The 24119-nt window shown below is 45.3% G+C and overlaps 1 protein-coding gene across 1 annotated transcript in view; it reads right to left on the reverse strand.

The window, feature by feature from the left end:
• LOC138569467 (uncharacterized) overlaps positions 1-24119 on the reverse strand; it is a 312282-nt gene that overhangs the window by 16231 nt on the left and 271932 nt on the right. Inside the window, exon 4 of the mRNA XM_069647453.1 lies at positions 13011-13183. Coding sequence (XP_069503554.1) covers positions 13011-13183 — 173 coding nt within the window. The remainder of the gene's footprint in view (positions 1-13010; positions 13184-24119) is intronic.

A 24119-nucleotide genomic window follows, 5' to 3' on the forward strand; every position in this document is an offset into this window, starting at 1 on the left:
GGAAAGAGGGAACAGATAACAACAAGCAGGTGTGCTAGACTGTGAAGAGAAAGAAGAGGGCCAGCATGTTGCAGGGCCTTTGGGAAGAAAGAGGTGAGTAGGAAATGGTACGGGGGAGCAAATGAGAAAGGACAGAAGAAGGAGGAGTTGCCCAAAGCCAAGGGGATCAGCCTTGTGGGAGGACTATGACCGCGGGCCTGGTGAAGACTGCGGTAGATTCGGTCATCAATATCAGGAGATCCATGCTTCTCCATCCCTAGGCCCAGACAGGCCTATTGATCAACGCCTGGCTAAACTACCCACAAACACAAGGTGGTATAACCCTCTATCAAGAAGGGTGATAACCTGACAAGTGCTTTGACCATCAGCCAGCAGAACCATGAGGAAGGGAGGGAATGACAGACAACAGTCCTTAAGAAGGCGACTTTGCTCACTATTGTTTCTTTGAATTCCTTACAACCTTATCTCCAGTATACCCAGACCTCTTTGCTTTTTTCTTTTTTAACACAACCCCTTTTGAACAGGACAAGTTGTGCTCAGAGTGGGCTGTTGATCCAGCTGCTGTGACACGCTCTAAGGCAAGAAGCTGATAGATGGTGGTTACAGTGGATTACACAACACATTAATGATCTGCTCGGTGGTGTTTTTGTGTAAGGCGGGCTCATAAATAACTTTTCTTTTCTAGGGCAGGTTTCCCAAAGGAGATTCAGAGAGACCAGAAGTCCACCTTTGTAACATGGAGGAAGTCAAAACACTCGATAACATACAAACCGGTCGGACCTCAATTTACCGGAATGAAACCGGGAGGAACCTTATGAGTAAGTAAGTTGGCGGAGGAAAAAGAAAACTGGGGTGATCTGATCTCATGCGCAGTGTTTGCTGTCCGGAAGAACCTTCAGGTTTCCCTTTTGATCTAGGCTATGGGAGCAAACACAGACGTCCTGGGCATGTTAAAGAAAAGTTGGCAGAATGAAATAGACAAACAGACATGATCTCTGCAGTTTGTGCAGAAGAGGATAGTGCTGATACACAGACTCGTGAATCAACACAATTTCCAGGCTCAGGACAAACAAAAGCGCTTATATGATCTTAGCTGGCCAAACAGGTCTGGTTACTCTGGTTTAAGTTCGAAGTTCAGGAACTGGTGCTACAGTCGCCATCTGAGAAAATGTTGCTAGCACAGCCTGGGTTGGTTATTGATGTCATCAGGGATCTCAACTCCCAAGTACAAGAGGCTGGTCCCCAGAAGCCTTCCCAGATTTAATATGTGAACTTGGTAAAAGAGTGGAAAGACCCAGAAAACCTGGTGACGGTAGCCAGCACCAAATGTGGGATGCCCCAAGAATCTCCCAGTTTGTCTTACCACACAATGATCCCAGAAGAACTAATACCATACTAGATGTTTGACCTCCAAAACGTTCTACATCATATCTGGGATCCATTTTCAGATATGCCAGGAAGAGTTAGGGGCCTCTTCCATCAGATACACATGCCATCAGGGAAGTCTGTTCATCTACGGTCATATAGACTACCTGAGGCGCAATGGTACACTTAGAAGTCCAAACAATGTTCAAGCTTCTTGACGTCATTGGGCTGCTCCCACTTTGCTGGTGGAGTAGTCAGGTGGCAATTGTTGTTTCTGCAAAGAACCTCTGCTTTGACACTTTGGTCTGGACAGATTTATCAGAGATTTATTCTCCAGATTTCAAGTATATCAGGACCATTAACTGACCAGCTTAGAGACTCACAACCTAACCACTTGTGGTGGACAGATCACAGACTGTTCTATGTCTACAGGCCACGCACAAAGGGTCGCACCCACGACTGCAATTCAAAAAGGTTGCAAACCTGCGGGAGCAACCTTTTGTGTGCTGCCCTCTCCCCTTCCTTGTTGGGGGTTCCCACCTAAACCCCCGACCACTACGCGGCACCCTCCGTCTTCCTTCTACCGCTCACGCCCCCTTGCCCACTTCCCTCCTCAGAGCTCTGGCATCCAGCTGCCGAGTTCCCCGTTCCTTCCATTTTGCATGTGACCTTTTGTGACCCGGGCCTCCGGGTTCACACTCTGCAGACTGCGTGCGTCATAGACAGAAGGCCTTTGAGGAAATCAAGGGTTCGCTGTGTCCTCCACCCATCCTCATTATGCTGCATTTTTCTCAGCAGTTCATTTTACAGCCCAATTCCACTCGAGTAGGTCTTGGGCTGTACTCTCAAAGCAATGGGGGGGACAGCGAACGGTCCATTTCGTAAATCAGGAGGACATCCCTTAACCAGGAAAAACTATGATACCATCGAACTGTAGCATCATGCCAGTAAGTGATTAATAGAAGCCTCCAGATATTAATTAATGGGAAGACAATTTCAGTTTGTCACTAACCATGACCCTCTAACTTGACTGACCAGAAACTGGGAGATCAACTTGCATATTATGAGGTGCTTCCTGGCACTACAATTCTCCATCCTCGCCATTACAGACTGATAGAAGCACCACCAGACACATGTAGCTGTAGAAGTTGCCAATTTGTAGATACCCAGCTTCTGAAGGGAGGGGGTTTGTGACAGAGCCCTGTAGCTGTAGAGATTACCATATTATACATATCCCAAGCGGGGGCTCCGCTGAAGGGATGGGGTATGTGACAAAGCCTGGTGGCCTTCAGCTATAAGATGGGTTTAAGAGACCATAGTAGCCATGGACCACCACCCACTCAAAGTAGTACGTTTCATAGAAAGTATATGGCAAATCCATCATGTTTCCTAACTTCTGTGTTTTAGTCGTTCTATCAACCTGGAAAACCATACATTTGCCTATTATGAAAGGAGAACTGCCGGGTTCAAAGAAATTTAGTTTCCACCACCACTGCATGCTTCAAGCCTGGAAATGTGGGTGTCCACAGAACACATAGCAGCAGCAGTGCAGAAGGCTGGTTTAATCAAAGACATTTATCTGCAACTTTAGTTCATGCATGCTTTCACAAATTCACTGTTGAGGTTTTCAGGCCCTCGCGCATGTCACAAAATACAATGCTTACCTGATACAAAAAAGAGAAGGACTTGGAGCTTCTGGCTGGCAGTGACAACCATTGAACAGAATACACATTCTAGATGGTTGATCCCATTTAAAATAGAAACAGCCAGAGGAGCCATGCCGAGACCAGTTAACAAATTAACTCAAGTTGGAGGGCTTCTAGGTCTATGGTGTGCGGGCCAAGCAATACACACACACATACATACACATACACATACACACACACACGTAATTACATGCCCTCCCTAATCAGTATAAAAAGCGACAGAACTGGGGCAGTGAGTGAGTCAGGAGTTTGCAGTGTGAGGAGGAAGCCAGTGGATGGCCATGAAGTGAGTAGGTGAGGTGCAGGAGGGGAGCAGTTGAAGAGGGTAAAGGAGCTGGAGAATAGTACTGAGGATAAGGGAGACCATTAAAACCAGATGCAGAGGAGGTGAAGAGAGAGAATGGGAAGACATTAGAAAGGGAAGGAGGAGTTGAGGATAACTGAGAAAGAAGAAGGAACAGAAGCATAAAGAAGGGGGGCAGTGGAATGCTAAGGGGTGGAGGAGGGAAGAAGATTGAGACTTAAGGTAGAGAAGGAGAGAAAGTTAACATCGATGAGTGGATAGTCAAACAAAGTGTCAGAGTAGCATAAAGGATCAAAACAAAACAGTTTTATTGGGCTACATTGCCAAATGCAGATCGCTTTACCCGCAAACAAATATGCATCACAAGACTCCATCTGTATAGTGAACCATGAGGAGAAAGAACTAGAAACTTGTACACCAAAGGCTGAATCATGACACATTTTATTGTGAGTTCGATTTGGGGTAAAGGTAAAAGAAATAAAGGGGATTTGACATAACAAAATGCCTATTTTGCCCTCTTGTATCGGTATCAAAGAACCTCTTTAAACCCCAATGTGATCTACCCTTTGGAATCGGTGGCTAACAGTAGACAGTGATGATCCTTAGTATCAGTAGGATAGGTCTCCAGAATTGCTCAAGCCTATATTGGAATAGTCAAGTAAGTATCCCTCTGCCTTTGTGGTCCCGTCGGATCTCGTAGTATCGCCTCATGAGTGCTAGGGTAACGGTAGGGTGAGAAACTCCAACATGGTCTAGCGATTGAGCTAAAAAACACAAATATGGTGGTTTCTATATGAAAAGCAGTCGAATTAGATCAACAGAGGATATTCTCGCCAAGCAATGAGTGCTCCGAGTCCAATGTCTGTTCTCTAAGCTAAATCACAGGTCCTTGGTGCCTCCACACCCTGGAAAGTACTAATTAGATAACTTGTGAATACCCTAGCACACTTTATTGTCTTTCAATTTGTGGATAATCCCAGCATTGATCAGCTTTTTGGGAAGGCACAGTCTTGAAATGTCTTGGGTTCTGAAAGGTTGCAAGCTTCTTTAGTTGGGATGGTGGTCACGTTATTGCCACCAGTACCTGGTTTAAAGCCCCCAACTGGTTTCTCTCCAACTTCTTTTTTCAAGACAAGGATCCTACTGACCTGTGGGTCAGAGGTTCCTAGTGCAAGGTCTAGTCTAGTCTTGCCTTTCAACCAGTATATAATGGAAAGGTTCCCTAGGGATTTACAAGTTATTTCTATGTTGGCATGCCACCAAAATAGTAGTGCATAAAGATGAGCGAATGTGATGCGTCGGAAAACATTTTACATGCTGAAATCCAGGAAATAACCTGTTTTCAATGTATTTAGTAGTACTATATACATAAAATAAAGTAGTACAATATTGGCTATCATCACTCTTGCCAGTCTGTTTATTTGTATTTTTTAGTTCTATTGTGCATTGCATTATACAATCTCTTATTTATTTAACAGAGTTGGACTACTTTCTAGATTAAAAAATATGAAATGGCTTTTCTGACAAAAAAAATTCTACAAGATCATTTTTTTAAAGTTTTTTTCTGCTGAAAAGCACTAGTTTGTTTGATTCTTGCTCCCATTTGTATATTCCTATTTTGGCAACACGATACCACAGAAATCATTTTCCAAGTTTATCCCTTGGGAAATGGCCAAATATTTAGAAGAGATTGATATTTCCATTTGGGGAATTGCCCTTTCTGTATGCTCCCTTACAACCTGGTCTGTTATGCAATGTGGCTCACTTGGATTAGGTGCCCCTTGTTTTGCAACTTTCATACCAACTGATCTATTTTGCTTGGCCAATGAAGGTTCTCTCCCCCTCTCCCCCTTCCCCCCAAACCCTCTCTTCTTCTCCTAACCCATGTGCAACACAAATCACTTGCCAGAATTCCGTCCTAACACAGTCAACATCAGGAGGTTTATGTTTCTTTATAGGTGGGCTTCATATTATTTGTCCCAACGAGTTGTCTAGTTGATGGGTTTGTTTGTGATCGGTCCTTTCCTAATTTGTCCACCTTATCCTCATGTGCCTGGCCTTTGTTCTCACTTATTGTTATGTGTGGGTGTGTGTTCGGCTAACTGGAATCGGCTCTGTGTCCCAAGATCTCAGAAGGCATTTCTGCCGTATTGGAATAATGTAGCGGTCTAATGGGGACAATTCGATCAGTTTATTTTGGGTATTTCACCTATAGAATATTTTTATTTCCTCCTGCACGTATCCCATGCAAGGTCTTGCATACCTGGCATATGCTGTTCCATGATTCCTGTTTGCAGAAGGAACCGCAAGTGGGTCCAGAATGGCTTTGTGGTCTCTAAATATCAAATCTTTTCTGGGGCTACTTTTCTTCGCAATAAGTCTAACACATGAATTGAGTTTCCCAGTATTCTTTGGGCAGGTTTCCCTCTGGATGACGGTGAGGACTGGTTCCTGAACTAGGCAGTGCCTACACTAGTAATGACACACCGAAGGGGGGGGTGGGGCTCCGGGATCCAGTATTTACCAGCCTCATGGGGAGAGCCCTACAAGATAAAAGGGGGAGTAACTGATCCATTAATTGAGGTAAAAGACATGATTTGAAAATATAGAAGCGCAGCTAAATAGACATCTGTAATTTGTTTTGCCATTGCAGGGACAGCAGGCAGTTTGCTAGCGATTTGTAAAAAGTTGGCAGAATTTCATTTGTGACAAAACATCTTTGTTATTAACATCTTGTGACAACATCAGTGCACTATTGTATTGAATCCACCGGCATTTAGGTTTGTTTTGAAACTGTGATACTTTGTATCTTCAAGAGAACTACAGATCCCAGGTGCCCCAGCACGCTACTTCCAGAAACGTCAGGTGCTTCAGGAGCCAAGCCAGTCTTCGCCGTGACTCGGCTGCAAGGCCTCTTATGCTTCCAAGACCTCTACTGCGGATTTTAGCGGTAAGCACCACAAAATGGGCTACATTAAACAGGAATCTTTGTCTTTGATGACGCTTCGCATAAATCGCTTGTCGCTCATTGACCGCCTAAAAAGGACAATATTAGACTGGCATAATGATAACTCTCCTGAGAAGGGAGACCTTAGTGGACCACCACCTGCAATCATGTCTCACCTGCAGCCAACGCACATACATAACAGGACTGAAAGGGACTCTTCAGTACAGGCTTGTATATCCCATCTCTTAATATTTAGTGTTGGGCCTTGTGAAGTGTATAGTGTCCAAGATGTATCAGCGTTCCGAAGCGTATGAATTTGAGCTTCCTGGATGGGTTGAAGGGTTCTTTATCATCACATAAGACATCCTGTAAATGATCTTTTTTCTAAGTGTTAATTCTTCCAGTACCAAAGGGCAGCAACTTGCATCTGTGGTAATTCATCATTTTAACCAATTGATATGGTTAACATCTCCCTTATGCCTATCGGATTTCTGGAACTTGTTGTTTATATCACTTACTATTAGTATGATGATATAAAGGCTGTGCCATTGGGCTAGAAGCGTATTGTCCATGCTGTGCAGTAGAGCTAAAACCTGATCAACATTGAACCTCTTCAGTCAGGTTTCTAGTCGTAAAGTCCTTTACTTTTATTTCTCCTGAGCCTCTCATGTCTTGATCTACCAACTACTTGACTAGAGACACCTTGTCTCTGGTGCTTTGAACAAGACAGGTACTGGTCACATTGCTGGTTCCACCAGTCTCTTAGCACGTCTACAACATCCTGGGGATCCCAATTGTTTAGTTCAAAGTTGGAAAATCCTCTGGCGTTCTCCCCTACAGCAAACATGGCCAGGGAATATCCCTGCTATCCCTTTATTTATCTGCTAACTTCCCCACCAATTTCTTTTGAGTCGGATTAAAAGTTCAGCTAATCTGTCAATTTATGTGTCATTATATAGATATTAGCAAGACCTTAACGTAAAGAAGGTCTTTACGTTTGTCCACAGGTTTTGATACAAAGCTGGATCCATGGTTAGGATGTCTTTCCTACCATGCTGAAATCAGGAACCAACTGCTTTAGAATCTGTGGTAGTGCTGTCCTGTGCAAAATGCTCTGGTTATTGGGTGGCAGAGTCCACTGTGATGAGAATATACCTTTTGCCAGCCCTTGAAGGTGACATTGTTTCCAATATACCCATCCCTATCCAGAAGAAGGGGTGTGCGGTAGGGAAAAGCGAACGCTTGGCCATAGGGATATCAGCCTGAGATGTCTTAACAGAGGCACCTGGACTGATCAAGTTTTTACTGATTGTACATATCTGGCTAAATGAATTGTGATAAAACATGATTTGGGGTCTTTGTTACCCATTGGTCTATGGCTCTCAAATGGGAAAAGAGTAATTTCCAGGACTCTATGCAGTAAGGGTTTTGTGGATTTACCATTGGTACCAGGGCTTCCCATCCCCGTTATCTGTGCGTTATATAAAACATTCCTGTTGCCCCTTCCCACCAGTTTCCAGAATTATCTGTTCAAAAGCACTTTGAAGAGTGTGGTCAGCAAACTTAGGAGATTTCCTGTGATGATACCTCCTGCCTGGCTCTTGGGGAACAGTGAGTGGTGGCCACAATGGCAGGGTGCCAACCTTTGCTACGTGGTTCCGGGGCCTGGGGAGTTGTGCGGGGTTCTCCTGGTCTACCCCACCGCCACCCCCAATCCCCCAATATTTTGGCAGGTATGTGTCATATGAACAAGAGCCTGCCCCCTTTTTTAATAATAAAGGCTCCAAGCTTGTATGGAATGTCTACAATACGTCTACCTTTGCAGTGCAATCATTCCCAAAAGTTGTCATCTGCGTAATCGTCAGTATCCTCTTCCCCGCTGAAGTGCTCTTATGTGACATTTGTAGCCTCTGTATAGGTAAGACTGTGGCCATCAGGTAAAAAATGGCTATCAAGTCCCACTGTAAAAGTAGAACTAACAGAAACATTATAACCTGAGAAATCTGGTGCACATTCTGCTGCCACACTCAAAAGCCTTGTGTGGTTAATTACGTAAAGAGAAACCAGAGTCCTGATGTCTTTTATGCAAGGCTGAGTAGTGCTTTGTACGAACACAAGACACAGTGACCTGGTCCTAGCGTTAACAGAATGGGATACCAAAATGAGAGAGAGTGAGAGAGAGAGCGAGAGAGAAAATAAAAAGCACTGAATTGGTGGCAATATCAAGGGGGAGGAGAAATGGGGTCAGGAGGAGGTTGGAGGTACAAATAAGGCAGAGGCGGAGCAGGTAGATGAGTGGAGGAAGAGGAGAGGAAAACATCAGTTGGAGGTAGTGGAGTTGAGAAGCAGTGCACTGTCAGAGAGTTGGAGGAGAAGACCATAGGGACGTAGCGGGAGAGCAGACAAGCCATAAGACAAAGTTGTGAGTGGAAGATGGGTGGAGGTAGGAACATGTGTTGGAGCATTGAGGAAGCAGAAGTAGGAGAGAGGGATGGGAGAATAAAGGAAGTACAGGAAAAGTCCCCTTAGGCACAAGACCATTGTGACTCATCGAGGTGGTAAACGGGAAAGGGTCATTGGGGATGTAGAGTAAAGACCATGAGACAAGGTGGCAGGAAAAATACCCATACTCCGCATGTAGTGGCACTCTGATGGCCAGCCTCCTGATGGAAGCTCTGGGGTTCATCCTTTTACCATCTATCCTAGCTTCAGCCATGGTCCAGGTCTACTGTGCACTAATGGAGACCCCAGAGAACCATACAAGAGGTCTTCAAGAAGTCACAGATGAGAAGCAGGGGTCCAGAATCTACACAGCACTGAGTCAAGAAATAATCTTGGTAGACACAAACCCCTGAGACTGATTGACAGAGATTGGCCAATGTATACCTGGAAAGGACACAGGATTGAGAATTACTAAACACAAATATTTGTTTTGGACCTATAGGAAAAACTATGGCTTTGGTTCCATAGTGTTTCCCATTAGTTGACACACTTGTGTAATAATCCCTAATTTACCTGTATCTTTTTAAATGTAACATCTTTGTCTGCCACATATTGATCCTACTTGGCTTTGTAACACTCAATTAACTCCTCAAGGACTTTGTCCAAAATGTTGCTGGGACCTGGATAAGGGGAATGACTCAAAGATGTGCACCGCATCTACATCCAGAATAAAGATCAATTTGCAAATTAACTATTTGCATTGGACAGGGGTGAGGCCCTTACTAATTAGGAAAATCATTACTTCTTCCCTGTGATCCCAGTCCACCACGCCAGTTCCTGCATCAACAAAATTGTTGACCATCAGTTGAGACTTGGGAGGTATTCATCCTAAAGGTCTGAGGAACAACCAATATCTGGAGTCCTGTCATCATAATAAATCTGGTATCTCCCCTCCTGGACCTTTGAATGTTGGGTCTCTGCACCAGCAAGATTGACCCAGGAATGTGTATAATGTGTGGGCTGGGACACAGCATGGTAAGTTAGGATTCGGAGGGATTGAGAGGAACGGGTTATGGCTTCCCAATTAAGGTTGCAAGCGGGTATGAGGAACAGGGAGTAGTGGGTGATGATGGACCTGCAGTGAGTCATCACACACTGGGCCTCATTACGAGTAAGGAGGTAGCCATGCCGCTATATGCGGCATGGCTACCCCCATACCGGGGACCGGGTTCCTTGAATGGGGAAATAGCGGGCCATTCCGACCTTGGAGGGTCCGGTATTTCCCCATTCAAGGAACCCGGACCCGGTACATCCCCATTCCCATTTGAGCCCCCATAGGGCTCAATGGGAATGGGGAGGATGCTAACAAGGGGCCCATTAATGACGGGCCCGTTGTTAGCATCCTGGTCTACTCGTGGGACCCGCTAAGGACGCCTGGTTTTACCAGGTGGCCTTAGCAGGACCCGCGAGCAGACTTTGTAATGAGGCGGTAGGGGGTTAACGGCGCTGACAGCTCTACCAACACCGTTAACCCCCTAGTGCCTGGGTCGTAATGAGGTCCACTGACTCTTCACAGAGCCAATGATGAGTAAACTAGAGGAAATTAGACAATCATCTGAGCTGTACAGGTCAAACCATGCTGCTTTGAGAGTAGACCAATAGGGAACCTTAGTCTCTGGGGACATGCATACCCTACTTAAGTTCATAGTTGCATTCTCAGGGTTGGGCTTCTGATTCATATCCTGTTCTTCCTATCATGGACGCCATCTTTTCATGGTTGGCAACAAACAAACACATACAGAGCAAAGTTTAACACTATTTTTTCCACAAGGAAGGTTGAATTACCGCCTGCAGGAACTTTAAGGTGATCTCGGAAACAGAAAAGGGGAAGCAACTTATATCTAATGGTGTCACGGTGGCACAGTAACAGATTGGTGCAAAGTTGTAATCTAAGTGGACATGATGTTACAGTTGCAAGAATATAGCCCCTTCTGGTTAGTTACCAAATCACGCTATCGCAGGGCATTTATAGTGCCCCATCATGCTTTCTTGGCTGGTCCTTTGGCTGGTTCTGATATTGTTCTGGGCAGATGCATTTTAACCCTTTGGCCTTGGGTTGCCTTTGACTCAAGTAGTGCAGTAGCAGCAGGTTAATAAGGTAGCAGGCAATTCCTTCTGCCTTGAGGTCCTCTGGCTTTTGCCCAGCTTGGGGCTATAGCCCTGAGCAGACTACAGGAAAATATGTACTCCTCGCCTTCACTACACTTTCACCAGCTCTCCAACTCCGCTGAACTCCCACACTACATATCTACTTGTGCCTCCTTTAATATTGAGGTAGAGCATGTTAAAGTGACTCAATAAAGATTGGGATTTAGTATGTTCATAACTGAAGTGATTGGGCAGGTAGAGGGTGCAAAGGCAGTAGCCAAGGTCTTGAGTCAGACAATGTGGTCATGGAAGCTCCACAGCCACGTAGTGGAATTCTTTGGGTCTGCATGTTTGTTGATCTCTTCCGTTCCTGAAACCATGAGTGTCCTCACCCTCCGTCAGATTCCTATTGTTGGTGAGCATAATTGGAAAAACACAAACGGGACTGGGAGCCACTGGCCCACTTTCGATTGTTGCCTCACGCAAGCCTCCTGGAAAGTATTCAAAGCAAGCATGTGTAGGTGTCACTATATGCTTCTAAACTTCCCAGAGCTTCAGTCTACGGTCGCATAGTGTCATCCACGCATGTCCATCACTCAGGTTGCTGTACTCCTTCACAAACTGGGGATGGGCTTGAGGCTCCAGGCGAACCTCACATTCCACCTCCAAGAGTTGCATCAACAAGAGAGTGAATCACCCTGGCGGCAGGAGCCTCTGGATCCCTTCTTTTTTGGACCCCACCAAATGACTGTCACAATACCCATAGGTAGATCTATATATCTTAAAAGTAAGAAAGTCCTCTGCAGTGTACATAAATCACCAGGAGGTACAGTCATTCACAATCAATGTTCACCCCACTGTGTCCCAGGACTGTATAAAGTATTCTAACAAAGCAAGTCTGATCTAGTGAGATGACTACCGCCAGCCCACAGGGGGAGCAAGAAATAATATATTTGTTTTTAAATTTTTGTATACAGTTGATGCAAGAACCAACTTTTAAAAAAAGAGAATTTTCCACTTACACATCAATTATCTATTAGTTAGAAAGTACATGGAAGATTGAATTGACTTTCCTCCACAACAAAGAGGAATGGAAGATTACGCTCTCCGAATTTCCCATCATATATGTCCACCAGACCTCCTCCAGAGCTGTATTCATCTGTGTGCCTGCATTTCTAAATGCTATAATCCTTAAAGGTAGGAGCGCTTTGCAGTATAGTAATAAGTGCTTGCTGGTTTACACACAGTTATTACTACATAAGTGACACAGCCGGGCCTCCCGAGGGATGTTCTGCCAGGCACCATAAATTTCAAAAGATCTGACGCTGTTAAATTTGATTTTTAATTAGTCCCATATTGCATAGTTTCCTGCAAAGCACTCAATATACCCCGCCTCCCTGGTGCCAACGGCATGATATTCAGTGAAACGTAATGCCTGCGTCCTAACTTGGTAGTACACTGTTCATGTCCCTCCCGACGCTGCGAGATGATATCGTTCTTCAGTTTACTTCGTGGCCAATTTATTCTGTGATCCAGGTCACTTGATAATTGTGCAAGGCATATTGCCTTGGTGACACTACTAGAAGTAAAAAGAGGGGGTGTTTCACAGACTTAGTTAAGGTAATAGGATAATAGGAAAAGATCACCCATATATCTAGCAGGGAGGTGGGCACAATGATCTGGAGGTGCCCCAGATTCAGATCATGATAGCGATTATGTCATAATATGATAGATGGGAATTGATAAGATTTGTATCGCGATGGTTCCTGCTTGACAGCAGGAATTCGGAGGCAAGACAAGAGGGATCCCAGGACAACAGTGTCACAATGGTGGCTGCACCATAGTAAGGGATGTGCATGATGACACACATTCTTAATACACAGTAGAGCAATGGGATACTGTTCATACAGTTATTGGACAGGATTACCCAGAGTCTCCACATGCTCTCTGACAACTCTTGCCTTCTCTGATGTTCACCCATAAACGTGGTGCAGTCCTTTGTGGGGAGTTGACACTGCACGTCTTCTTTATCCTGGCTCTGCAACAGTCTCTTCATATCTCAAACATATGTTAGGGCATCACTGGGAATGATACTTACTCTCGCCTGTCTATGGTGTCTGCCCCATGCCCCTGGCGAAGTGAACACAGGACCTGGGCAATCAACTCGTGGTGTTGGCTGGTTGTTTGATCCCGCACCTTCTGCAGGAGGAGTGCTGTCGGAAGCTGGAAGTCCACAAAATACTCAGGTTGAGTGTAGTCTTCATCTTCAGCCTGGAAAAAAAGAAGGAACATAAAAGCTGTAAGGAAAGAGGGCAGACCAAAAGCCGTTGCACAGGTTCACTCATCTGTGAATATATTGCATAGGTCACATAGGTGGGTAGAGGGTTATAAACCTGCGACTGTCACTTACAAAGCAGGATTACAGGAACCGTATTTGTAGATACCAGCAAACCATCTAATGTGCCCATTTGTCTTACATCTGTAACAATCAAGCCCCAGCTCTCTCTTTGCCCTATGACTTTGATTACTCCCTGTTAGTAATTCTTGAATACCACTCCTGCCATGAGGCAATTACAACATTTAACACCTTTTCTGTAAAGAAGAACCTGTCTATGTTGCTCATGAGTCCCCACTTGACAAGTCTTATCTGGTGATACTGTGATGTATAATAACTCCTATGCAGCAATATGTTCCTTTAACCTCCTGTATTTATACATGTTAGCTATAGCTCTCATATCTCGCCTTTTCTGATGTAGCCCAGGGCCACCTCTTCACTGTGAATTTGTCCCTGCTAATTTGCCTGGTGAGGTCCAATCTATTGATCTACACCAGTGGTATTCAAACCTTTTCATACCGTGGTCCCCTCATCCCCCTTCAGTGCAAATATTGTTTCTGCCTCCCTCCTAGGAGTTGGCTCTCCCTAGGGGGCCCAAAGGATTTACAGGTGGGGGAGGGGGGCGGTTCCCAGGCTTTTAAAAAATAGGATTTTCTACTGCTCATATTTTCTATTAAAAGCAGTCACCTTATTCCTTTTTTATATTAAAAGCAGTCATCTTAATCCCTTTTTAAAGAGACTGCCCCCCTCCTCTCCGGACATCCTCTGGCCCCCCTGAGGGTTTGGGGGGCAGCCACTAATTTTGAAGACCACTGATCTACGCTATAAAGTTTTTCAGTCCCTGAAATCTGAATGGTCATGTCTAATCCCTGCTAAACTGCAATTTGGAATTTGATTACTGCTAATATGCACTTTGAGTTTAACACCCCTGCCAGCTTGCGCTGTGAGGATTTTGCCCTGTGCTGACAAGCGCTGCTGTGGCCGCGACATGGACAATGATATTTACACCCAGCAGGAAAGGAGGAGTAGTAGGAGCTGGGAGGCTGGCTGAAGCAGCAGTAGCAGAGGAGAAGCACAAGGCTGGCAAATCACAAGAACGTGGCAGAATAGAAGGGACACCAGAGCGTGTAGACAGCAGATTTCACCTGCAAGCTCAGAGAGTCCCTTTCTTCCAAACTCGTAAATGCAACGGTTGCATTGCAAAAGACGTGCAGGAGGCTGATTTTTCACCCATATAAGCCTTGTTGCTGTGATTGCGAAGCCGTGGAAGTGCAGGAGACCAAGGCCAGAAGCAGAAGGCAAGCCAAGGGTCTCGGGAGAAAGGGAAGCTCTCACATCAAGTGGCCAGACCAAAGTCACCCATGGTGGAGAAAGGTGTGGGTCACCAGCGAGCCAGAAGTAGTAGAAGAGGCAGAGGAAGTTGGGGAAAAAGTGCAACCCACAAAACCAGTGTCATTGAAGCCGGTGAGTGAAGCACAGAGTTCAGATACATTCGCGAGCGTTGCCGGTAACTGTAGCCAGCTCCTAAATGACTCCGTCTGGCTGAAAGCGAGTAAAAGCTATTTGGTATATTCAAACTTCTATTAAACAATTCACTTGTAATACTTGCGCTTGCCGTGAAAGCTTTGATGCTCACCCGAGAAAGAAAATGCAATGAATCCATTGTTGAACACTTTCTAACTTGTTGCTGATTAACAGCGGGGGTGTCCTTAATTGTGAAAAGGAACGCTTTATAGACCATTTCTGGATTCCTAACATTGACGTTATATGAGTTACAAGTAACAAAGAGTGAAAACTCCATCAAAACAAGGTCATGTGTACCCAATTGTGTTTCCCAATGGAAGTCAGAGTTGCATCCTTTACCATTACATGGGAATACAATTCCTCATTCAACTTCAAACTGTAAATTCTATCTGAAAGAGAGGTCATGTGTGCCCAATTGTGTTTTCACTTGAAGGACTGAACTCTATACAGTATCCAGAAGTGCCACTCATTCTATTTCAAATAAGTAAAGACTCTAAAGTACTGAAGGAGAAGACCAAGCCATTATGCATCCCCTTTTCATAGTGAAACCAGTTTTGAGTTAAAGAGCCATCCAACTACACTGTGAAGTTGTTAACAGCAAGTCGCCTAAGAAACAAGTACTCCATTGTTACCTGAAGATGAAAGAGTGGCACAAAGCTTCTGGCTGATAACTGACAGAAAGGTGGGTACAAAGCTTTTGTAGGGGAACCAAATGCTTGTGGAGAATACTCTGCAGTAGAATACAACCTGTGGTGTGAAAGACTGCTGAAGCTAGAAGAGAGAGTCTTATGAGTAGAAGCAGGTTGTTCTTGTGGTAGTTAGACAGACTGAAGAGGCAAATTGGCTGCCTCTTTTAAGAAAGCAATTGAACGGAAGAGTGCCTTTCCTACCCAATGAGGTTGAAGTGTCTTGTCGAAATCTACCTAAATATTTCAAAGGTACTGAAGTAGTAGTAGTAATACCTGACCTGTGGTGGTATATGAAGTCAACAGATGTTACAATGAAGTGGTTGAAGCAGTAACGTACTCCGAGACAAAGGTGACTGTTCTCATAGTACCAAAAGTAGTCTTGAAATTATTGACATTGAAGAATATTACACTTTCTTTTGAACTGTGGCAATTTATCTTGAAGAAGAGACAATTTATCATCATAACCAGGTTACCTCTGGTGCAATTTCTTTTCTGGAAGTTGGAAGGGGATCTTTTCATCCAGGAACAAATTAGTTGTTACCAGTGGATTTGTGTTTGTTGAACGTTTGCTTAGACTTTGAGCTCTCATGAAATGGTTAAAAAAAAAAACGTATTTTCTTTAGTTTAACATTTTGGGAGTGGACTTTGTATCCTGGGGGAAGGCATCTTACTCAGGACAGGAGATGTCCATTCCGATATTGTGCTGATATTTTTTATTATGTAATGTAACTTTATAATTTCCATTGTAGGTTTGTTGTTTAGTGTGATGGCCAGTTTTCCCATGCTAGAGAATGTTCTCTTAGCCTTTAGACTAAGTAGGGAATGTCTCTGTAGAGTAGGGAAAGCAAGGTGTTTTCTTTATTTAAATTTCTTTAATAAAATGGTATATTTTGAGAAAACTACAAGCAGTTGTTTGCCTCGCATTACTGACCCCTCACACTACCTTCTCCAAGATTACTTTTCCCATAACCCCCCACACCTGCCGGAGCAGCCTCACTGGCAGTCTACACACTATGGGAGAAGGGGCATCAAGACAGCAGAACACGAGTGGCAGAGACGCTCAAAGAGTTAACCCACACCACAAAGCAATCGAAAGAACCCACCATTCATGCTAGACACCAACCAGAAAATCTCCAGGAAGCACCAACCATGGTACTGTCAAGACCACCCACCTTGTACCTCACAAAATACCTTGCAGGGGGACAGTAACAAATGTATTTCACGAAGAGGCACCCATCAGGACTGCCCTTTGTCGTCACCCTTTTTATTTTCATTATCCATGGAGCTTCTAGCGTATGGGAATTAACAATATTTAGTAAAGTGACAGGTTTCTAAGTAAATGCCACAAAATTAGGACATTTTTAATTTGACGGTACCCACATGTGGACAAAAAAAGGTTGGAGAATCTGGCCCCTTTTCAATGGGTATATACATCTTTTGGATAGCTTGGAATTAACATCACTCCCCACATCTCCTAACTTCATATAGCAAATTACATTTTGCTCAATGGAGCGATCAAACAAAAGGCCTATATGTGATAGGCTTGAGGGCAGAGGCGTGCAGACAAAGTGGAGGGGAGAATAGTGCACAAGAGATGGGAGTGTAAGGAGTCCTGCAGAAAAAGAAGGATATGCAATAACTACAGACAAGCAACAAAGGCATTAACAGAAAGAGGCAGGAATGCAATGAGACAAATACGCTAAGTTCCCACTTTGGGTGTATGCAGAATGGGAGAAGAGTTTCCCACTGATCAGTTGAAACTCTAGCCTTCTGAGCTGGTTGTTATTAGAGGGGCCCACACTGAATGCTTATGGAAAGGAGCAGCAGGAGTAGGCGTCTCTGGACGCTAAGGCAGGAACAATGAAACAAAACTCACAAGACTGAAGCCTGTACAGGTTCAGCAAGAACAGAACAGTGTCTGCTCCCTGAAACAGCAATCGGCACACTGTTTACAAATATGGCACAATGGACAAGACTGAGATGCGAAAAAGGAAAAGGGCAGTGATTGTCTGCCGGGAAACCAAGCAGCCAAATTCTGTCCGAAGGAATGACACAAACACAAGTGAGGACAATAACAGCAACAGAAATATCGAGAGAAAGAACAGAAAGAGAGAGTGAGCAAGGTTCAGGATAGATATCAAGAAGAAAGAGCACAGGCAAGAAGTCAAGCATCCAAGCACGAGAGTACAGGAGACTGGAACGACAGACTGGAAACTAAAGACTGGCATCAAGGAACATCGGACTGAACTACAGAGCAGGAAAAAGATAACTCCGGATTGAAACTCTGGACTAGGATAGCAAGAACTGAACTGCAAATTGGTAATAAGGAATACAAAGAACAATAAGTCTGGACTGGAACAAGGGCAGGTCTGCAGACAGATAACAAGGAAACTCAGGACTGGAATTTTGGATGCTAAAGGCAAGTAACTTGGAATATGGGCACTGAGCAAGGACCTGCTGGCAGGGACAAGAAAATCGGTGGTAGAGAGCAAGGGGCTGCATGCAGACAGAGGACTGCAAGCAGGGGAACAGGGCTGCAGGGCAGTGAGATCTCCTTTCCAGTGCCCACTATGGTTCTGCCACGAGTGGGAGCTCCAACAGACCCTGGTATCTCTTCTCTCCAGAAAGTGGGGCCACCCTCACATCATCCTTTTTATCACGGCAGCCAACTCGAAATGCCAGAGGTTTGCCAGCAGGTATACTCAAGCCAAGAGCCTAGGAGAAGCCTTCTCATTCCCTTGGAAGTGCCTGTTCCTGTATGCATTCCCACCAATTCCTATGCTGCTATATTTTCTCAATACTCTCAGACTATTCCGCTGCAGGATGATACTCATTGCACCAGCGTGGCCCAGGCAGATCTGGTATCCAGAACATCTCTGTCAGTGGCGCCAGCTGTTAAACTGCCTCTTCTTTGAGATCTCCTTTCCAGGGAAGGAGTGTCAACCCTGCACCACGAACCCGAGTTGCTGAACCTCGCGGCCTGGCTTCTGGAGCCCTAGAATTCGGACACTACTCAATAACTCTGGAATGCAAGAAAATTCTGGCTTACAGCCAGAGCTCCGTTGACACTTTCCTGATATAAGCACAAGCGGAAACGCTTTACAGTGTGGTGCCGTTCAAAGAGGATGTCTCCACTGCGAGTCACAGCCCTGCAACTTCTTCCTTACCTACTCCTGCTTGCTGAGTCTGGGCTAGCCAATGCTTCTATCAAGGTGCATTTGGCCGCCATATCCTGCTATACCCGGGCTCCTGGCAAGCATAAGACGGTTGGCCTTCGGCCATCAAGTTTTTTTTTTTTAAATATATTTATTATTTTCCGTATCTCAAGTAACAGGATCATCATCATTCGTAACAGAAAAGCATATCATAAATGACCTGAGGAAATAAACACCCAACTCCCCACTCCCCTCTCTCCCCCCCCCCACCAAGACCATGGTAAGAACAAAGTTCCTCAAGAGTTCTAACAGACGTTCCGGTCGGTATCGCCATCTGGTTACTTCTCAGGTAGCTCAGGATAAAGCAAGGGTACTGTTGGGGCCACCCAACGTTGTAGCTCGTTGCACCTGAATCGCCGTCTCCCATGCCGCCGTTTCAGCCTTGGTCCATTTTAAAAGGTCGCCCCACCATAAGGATATAGGCGGGCCTCTGGGGCTTTTCCAGCTCATGGCTATGCGCCTTTTGGCCGTGATGTATATGAGGTTTTTGAGTTTATTTAGTGGTTTGTTCTTCCTGCAGCGCTTAAACCTGCCCAGGATACATGCCGAGGGGTCTTCCACCTCAATGTCAATGTCCGCTCCGGCCACTCTTTCCTTAACTCGTACCCAGAACTCTCTGAGCACTGGGCAGCCCCAAAACATGTGTGTCATACCGACCTCGATTTCGCTGCATTTGGGGCAAAGTTGGGTGCCAGCGCCGGTGAATCTAGATATAGCTTCTGGGGTGAGGTACGCTCTGTTGATTATATACAGTTGGATGAGCTGTAAGCGGGCATTACGGGAGATTTTTTTGTGGTAATGGATAATGTCCCCCCAATCTGAGTCTTCGAAAACAAGGCCTAACTCAGCCTCCCATTTGTTCCGGCATTTCAGGTCATCCTTGGTAGAGCCCTGTAGTAGGGCCTCGTAGATACGAGAGGTCTCATGGCCGCCTTCAGCAGCGTTCAGGATCATTTCGATGCATACATTCTCCCCTATTTGGTCAGTAGCCTCAGGCCACCTACCACTCAAGGCCTGTGTGACCGCTCTATGCAGTAGAAATTGCCCGGTGGAGAGATCAGTGGCGTCGCAGAGGTCGGGGAAGGCAATGAGTTCCTGTTCATGAAACAAGTCTCCCAGCGTGGCCACACCAAAGGGCTCCCATAGTGTGCGAGTCTCAAGGTGCCCCCAAGGTTGGTTAAACATGAGTGCTGCGATAGGGATCTGTGGGGAGTACGGGTCTTTATGCCCTACCAGCTTACAGGCCCAGAGGCGTGTCCTAAGTTTGGCGAGGTAAGGGCAGTGTTCAAGGGCGCCACCTCTAGTCCAGAGTAGGTCCCTGAGTAGTAGCTGGGGGAGGGCTGGCTGAAGAAGGCGCGTGTCTATTGTGTCCTCGTCAGCCATCCACTGCACAACATGTCTCAATTGACCAGCGAGAAAATATAGTTCGAAGTTTGGGATCTTCAGTCTGCCCTTCTCGTATGGCCTCTGGAGGGTCTATAGTGCCACCCTGTGTCTGCCACCCCCCCCAAAGGAAGCCCCTGTAAAGTTTATTGAGGTCCCTGAAGAACGAGGGAGGGATGTAGTAGGGAACGTTGGTGAAGGTATGCAGTAAGCGAGGGAGGGCTACCATTTTGAGGAGGCCCGCCCTTCCTGCCATTGAGAGCGGGAGCTGGCCCCAAAAGTCCATAGACTTAGAAAGCGAGTCCTTGACCCTAACGGTGTTAAGGATATGTTCTGTAGCGGGGTTCCTGTGTATAGTTATCCCTAAATATTTCAAGGAGGTTGCTTGCCATTTCAGATCAAGGGGAGGGAGAGATCCGTAACATTCACTGTGTAGTGCAGCTAGGGGGAAGAGGCAGGATTTACTCTTGTTGATTTGGATCCCGGTGTGCTTGTGGAAGCAGTCCAGAGTTTCCAGAATATAAGGTAGGAGGTGTTCGGGGTCCCGAAGGTATAAGAGGGTGTCAACGGCGTACATGGAGACAAGGTGAGTGGCTCCGTTAATATGAATGCCTCCATCCCCGTATTCCTGTCTCAGGTAGGCCGCTACAAGCTCTGCAGCGATGATGTAGAGCATGGGACACAGGGGACAACCTTGTCGGGTGCGCCTGCACAGGGGCCACTTTTCAGAGTAAGTTCTATTGGTGCGTACCCTTGCGGTGGGGTTAGCATAGACTTCGGCCATCAAGTTACGTCTGTCATTCAAATGAAGGGTATTCACTTTTCCAGATTGACATCCCTGTGGTCTCAGACTCGTGAAGGAGTTCCTCAAGGGCCTCTTCAGGGCGTTCCCTCTGGTGAAAGCTCCAGCGCTCAATGTGGTGTTGTCAAAGCTAATGGTTTCACCTTTTGAACCAACGCAACAAGCATCTTTAAGGTTTCCATCTTGGCAAACAGACTTCCTAGTGGCTATCACCTCAGCCAGGCGTGTTGGGGAAATGCAGGCTCTCATGTAAACCTCCATATCGGTCATTCCATCCTTCTAAGGAGGTTTTGCGGACTCATCCATTCTTTATGCCTAAGGTTCTATCGAACTTACGCTTAAATGAACCTTTGGTCTTGCCAGTTTTCTTTGCTAACTCATCTTTACCGGCAGAGAGGGTGTTGCATTTGCTGGATGTCTCGCATGCCTTAATGTACTATGTGGCATGCACCAACGACTTCTCAGCTCTTCTTTGCTTTCAGTCCTATGGGACACGGGAAGGCCCTGTCTAAAGTTTTCATCTCCAGGTGGCTCCCTGGCTGTATCACGCATTGCCAACATCTGGTCGAAAGACTGCTACTGGGTCGGTCGAGAGCTTATTCCACCAAAGCCATTGCAGCAACTACAGCCTTCCTCTCTGGTGCTCCCCTGCTCGACAGCTGCAAGGCCGCTACGTAGTGGTCTACCCACACCTTCACGAGATTGTACTGTGTCGTCACGGATTCCGGGGAGGAGTCCTGGGTCAGCCAAGCAGTGCTTGGTTATCAGTTTGCATGCATGAGGTGAGTCTGTTCCAGGGGTAAGTGTATTGCTTCTGTGAAGCCTTGCAACCTCCCATGCATGTGTACTGCTGTGTAATCGTATCCCTATTTCGGCTTGGAGCTGACGACTTGTGGGGATTACTACAACATCAAAGAGGGGAAGAAAAGTAAAGCCTGCCAACTCACCTCTATTATAAACAAGTTCTCAAAAAACAAACTGCGGGATACTCTATAGGAGTAATTTTGCTTTATAAGCTGAGTTTTAGCCCTGCCATATTGTATGGGTTAGAGGCATTGGCCATAAGGGATTTGACTTGGCTAAACATTATGGAAGGGGATTTTTGCCAGAAAATACTGAATTAAGCCCCCTCTACCTCCATGGCATACTTCCGAATATAGTCAGGGCTGGTTTGTCTCAGTAGCCAAGTTCTGATTCGCAGAGGGACACTGTACATTAAATCTAGATCAGGACCCAAAGGCCCCATGCTGGGAATGATAGGCAGTAACCATGACACTGAGCCCAAAGACAAGAGAAGAAACAACAGCTTTGTAAAACTGAATGAAGAATGTTTTACTAGCATTGATTGGTTTCCGGATTTTGGACGGGGCACTAGTTTCAAAATAATAAAGAACATTTACTAGGGAAAAATAGAGCAATGGAACTGGATTAATAACTATGAACATTTGAACACTGTGCGCAACTATAAGTATGTATCTACCGTCGCTCATACCTACCTTAGAATGCAAATATACTTACTGCATAGTTCCAACCCGGCAATTTCAAATGTAATGCTCTGACTCCGGATAAATCAATTACCGCTGTTGGTGACACAGGGTACCTACACTAAAATACCCCTTGAACACAGTTTGCTGTATTTGCAAGCTACAGGACAACCAAAAAACTGCTACGCACGTTTTTACTGAGTGTGTAAAAATGGGAACTGATTACATGTGTATTTTGGGGAAGTTTGTGAGTCGACATGGATCCATTAAAACGGATGCATTCTTGCTTAAATTGAGATTCAGTACACATTGCACTTTGCTGTCTGTGGCGAAAAATTAATATGTATTTCAAGGAATAATGAAAGGTTATTATTGTATGCCAGCAGGAATGTATTATTAGATGAAGAGCGGTTTGCACCTTATATATTATATTATATCTTAGTGATGAATTTTAGTGGTGAATTGCCAAGAAGTTGTAGCCCCTGGGAGACGGTACATGTGGACTTTAGGTCCATAGGATGGTACACGCATTTTCTGGTGTTCATTGATCAGTGGACACAGTATCTGGAAGTGGAGTTTGTGGAGTCCACATCATCTGCGCGCATAGTGCCAATAATGTAGAAGGTATTTGCCTCGCATGGTTTCCCGAAGGAGATTTGTTTGGATAACGGACCACTGTTCCAAGGAGACAGTTTCGCGCAGTTCATGGTGGAGTGTGGCATAAGCCACAGGAAGATTTCTCCGGCCAGGGTCAATGCCTGAGAAAGGCACTATATCAGTTTGTGAGGGACTCCCCACTGCTCAACAGGAGTCGCACCGGCAGAGGCACTGTTCAAGAGATGCCATCGCAGGTTGTTACCAGACCTAGAAACAAGGTCACCTGCTGAGATTGACGACAAGAGTGTCAGAAGAGAGGAGAACCAGGAATGAAAGTGAGAACACCCATCAATGTTGCCAGCCACATCATCTGTCACCCGTGGATGAGGTGTTGGTGAGGAATAGACACCCTGAAGGAAAACATTTGTTGACCTTTGAACGTCGTCCCATGGACGTGGTGAAGGGGTCCATGGTCACAGCGCCCGATGGAAAGGTGACAATAAGCAGGAACTCGAGTTTCTTTAAAAAAAAGTAGACGCAAGTGGTCAAGCAGGACCAACCCTGATGAATGGGAACGAAGACAAGGCTGGGGGAGCCAAAGATAAGTGGATCCCTCAAGAACCTGTTGAACCAAGGACCGGCAGACGATGGAATATCAAGATGGGGGGGGGGCCACGAGGTACCCTCAGCGATAGATAAAAAGCAGGCCCTCCCGTTTGAAGGAAAATGTGCTGGACGCATAAAGCAGGTGATGTGTCAAACTATTTTGTACAGGGGGGGGTTGTCCTGTCCTCGAGCATTTGTACTACATTGAATTATTGTAGTGACAGTTTGAACACATCCCCATATTGAAGTTTAATACATCTATGTAAGTATGTATCATTGGAGGAAAGTACGAATCCAAGTCCTGGAGAGAAAACTATTTCGGTGACCTTTATTAATTAGGTCGCAAGTTTCAAACATTGGTGACTCAATGTAAATACCAAAAAATAAACATGAAAAGAATTTTTTAAACATGAGACAAAAATAGAATAAACCTAGTCACCCACTTGGTAAGTTATCTAGAACAAGAGTACATGTATTTCAAATATTAAGAACATATTTTAAATAGCAAGACATGTCCAGTGGTGACAGGTAGTCACTTAATTCAGCCTGTTTAGTCCATACAGTACAGCATT

This window comes from Ambystoma mexicanum, chromosome 1p (genome assembly GCF_040938575.1).
Source record: "Ambystoma mexicanum isolate Mex_15411 chromosome 1p, UKY_AmexF1_1, whole genome shotgun sequence".
In the NCBI taxonomy this organism is placed as follows: Eukaryota; Metazoa; Chordata; class Amphibia; order Caudata; family Ambystomatidae; genus Ambystoma; species Ambystoma mexicanum.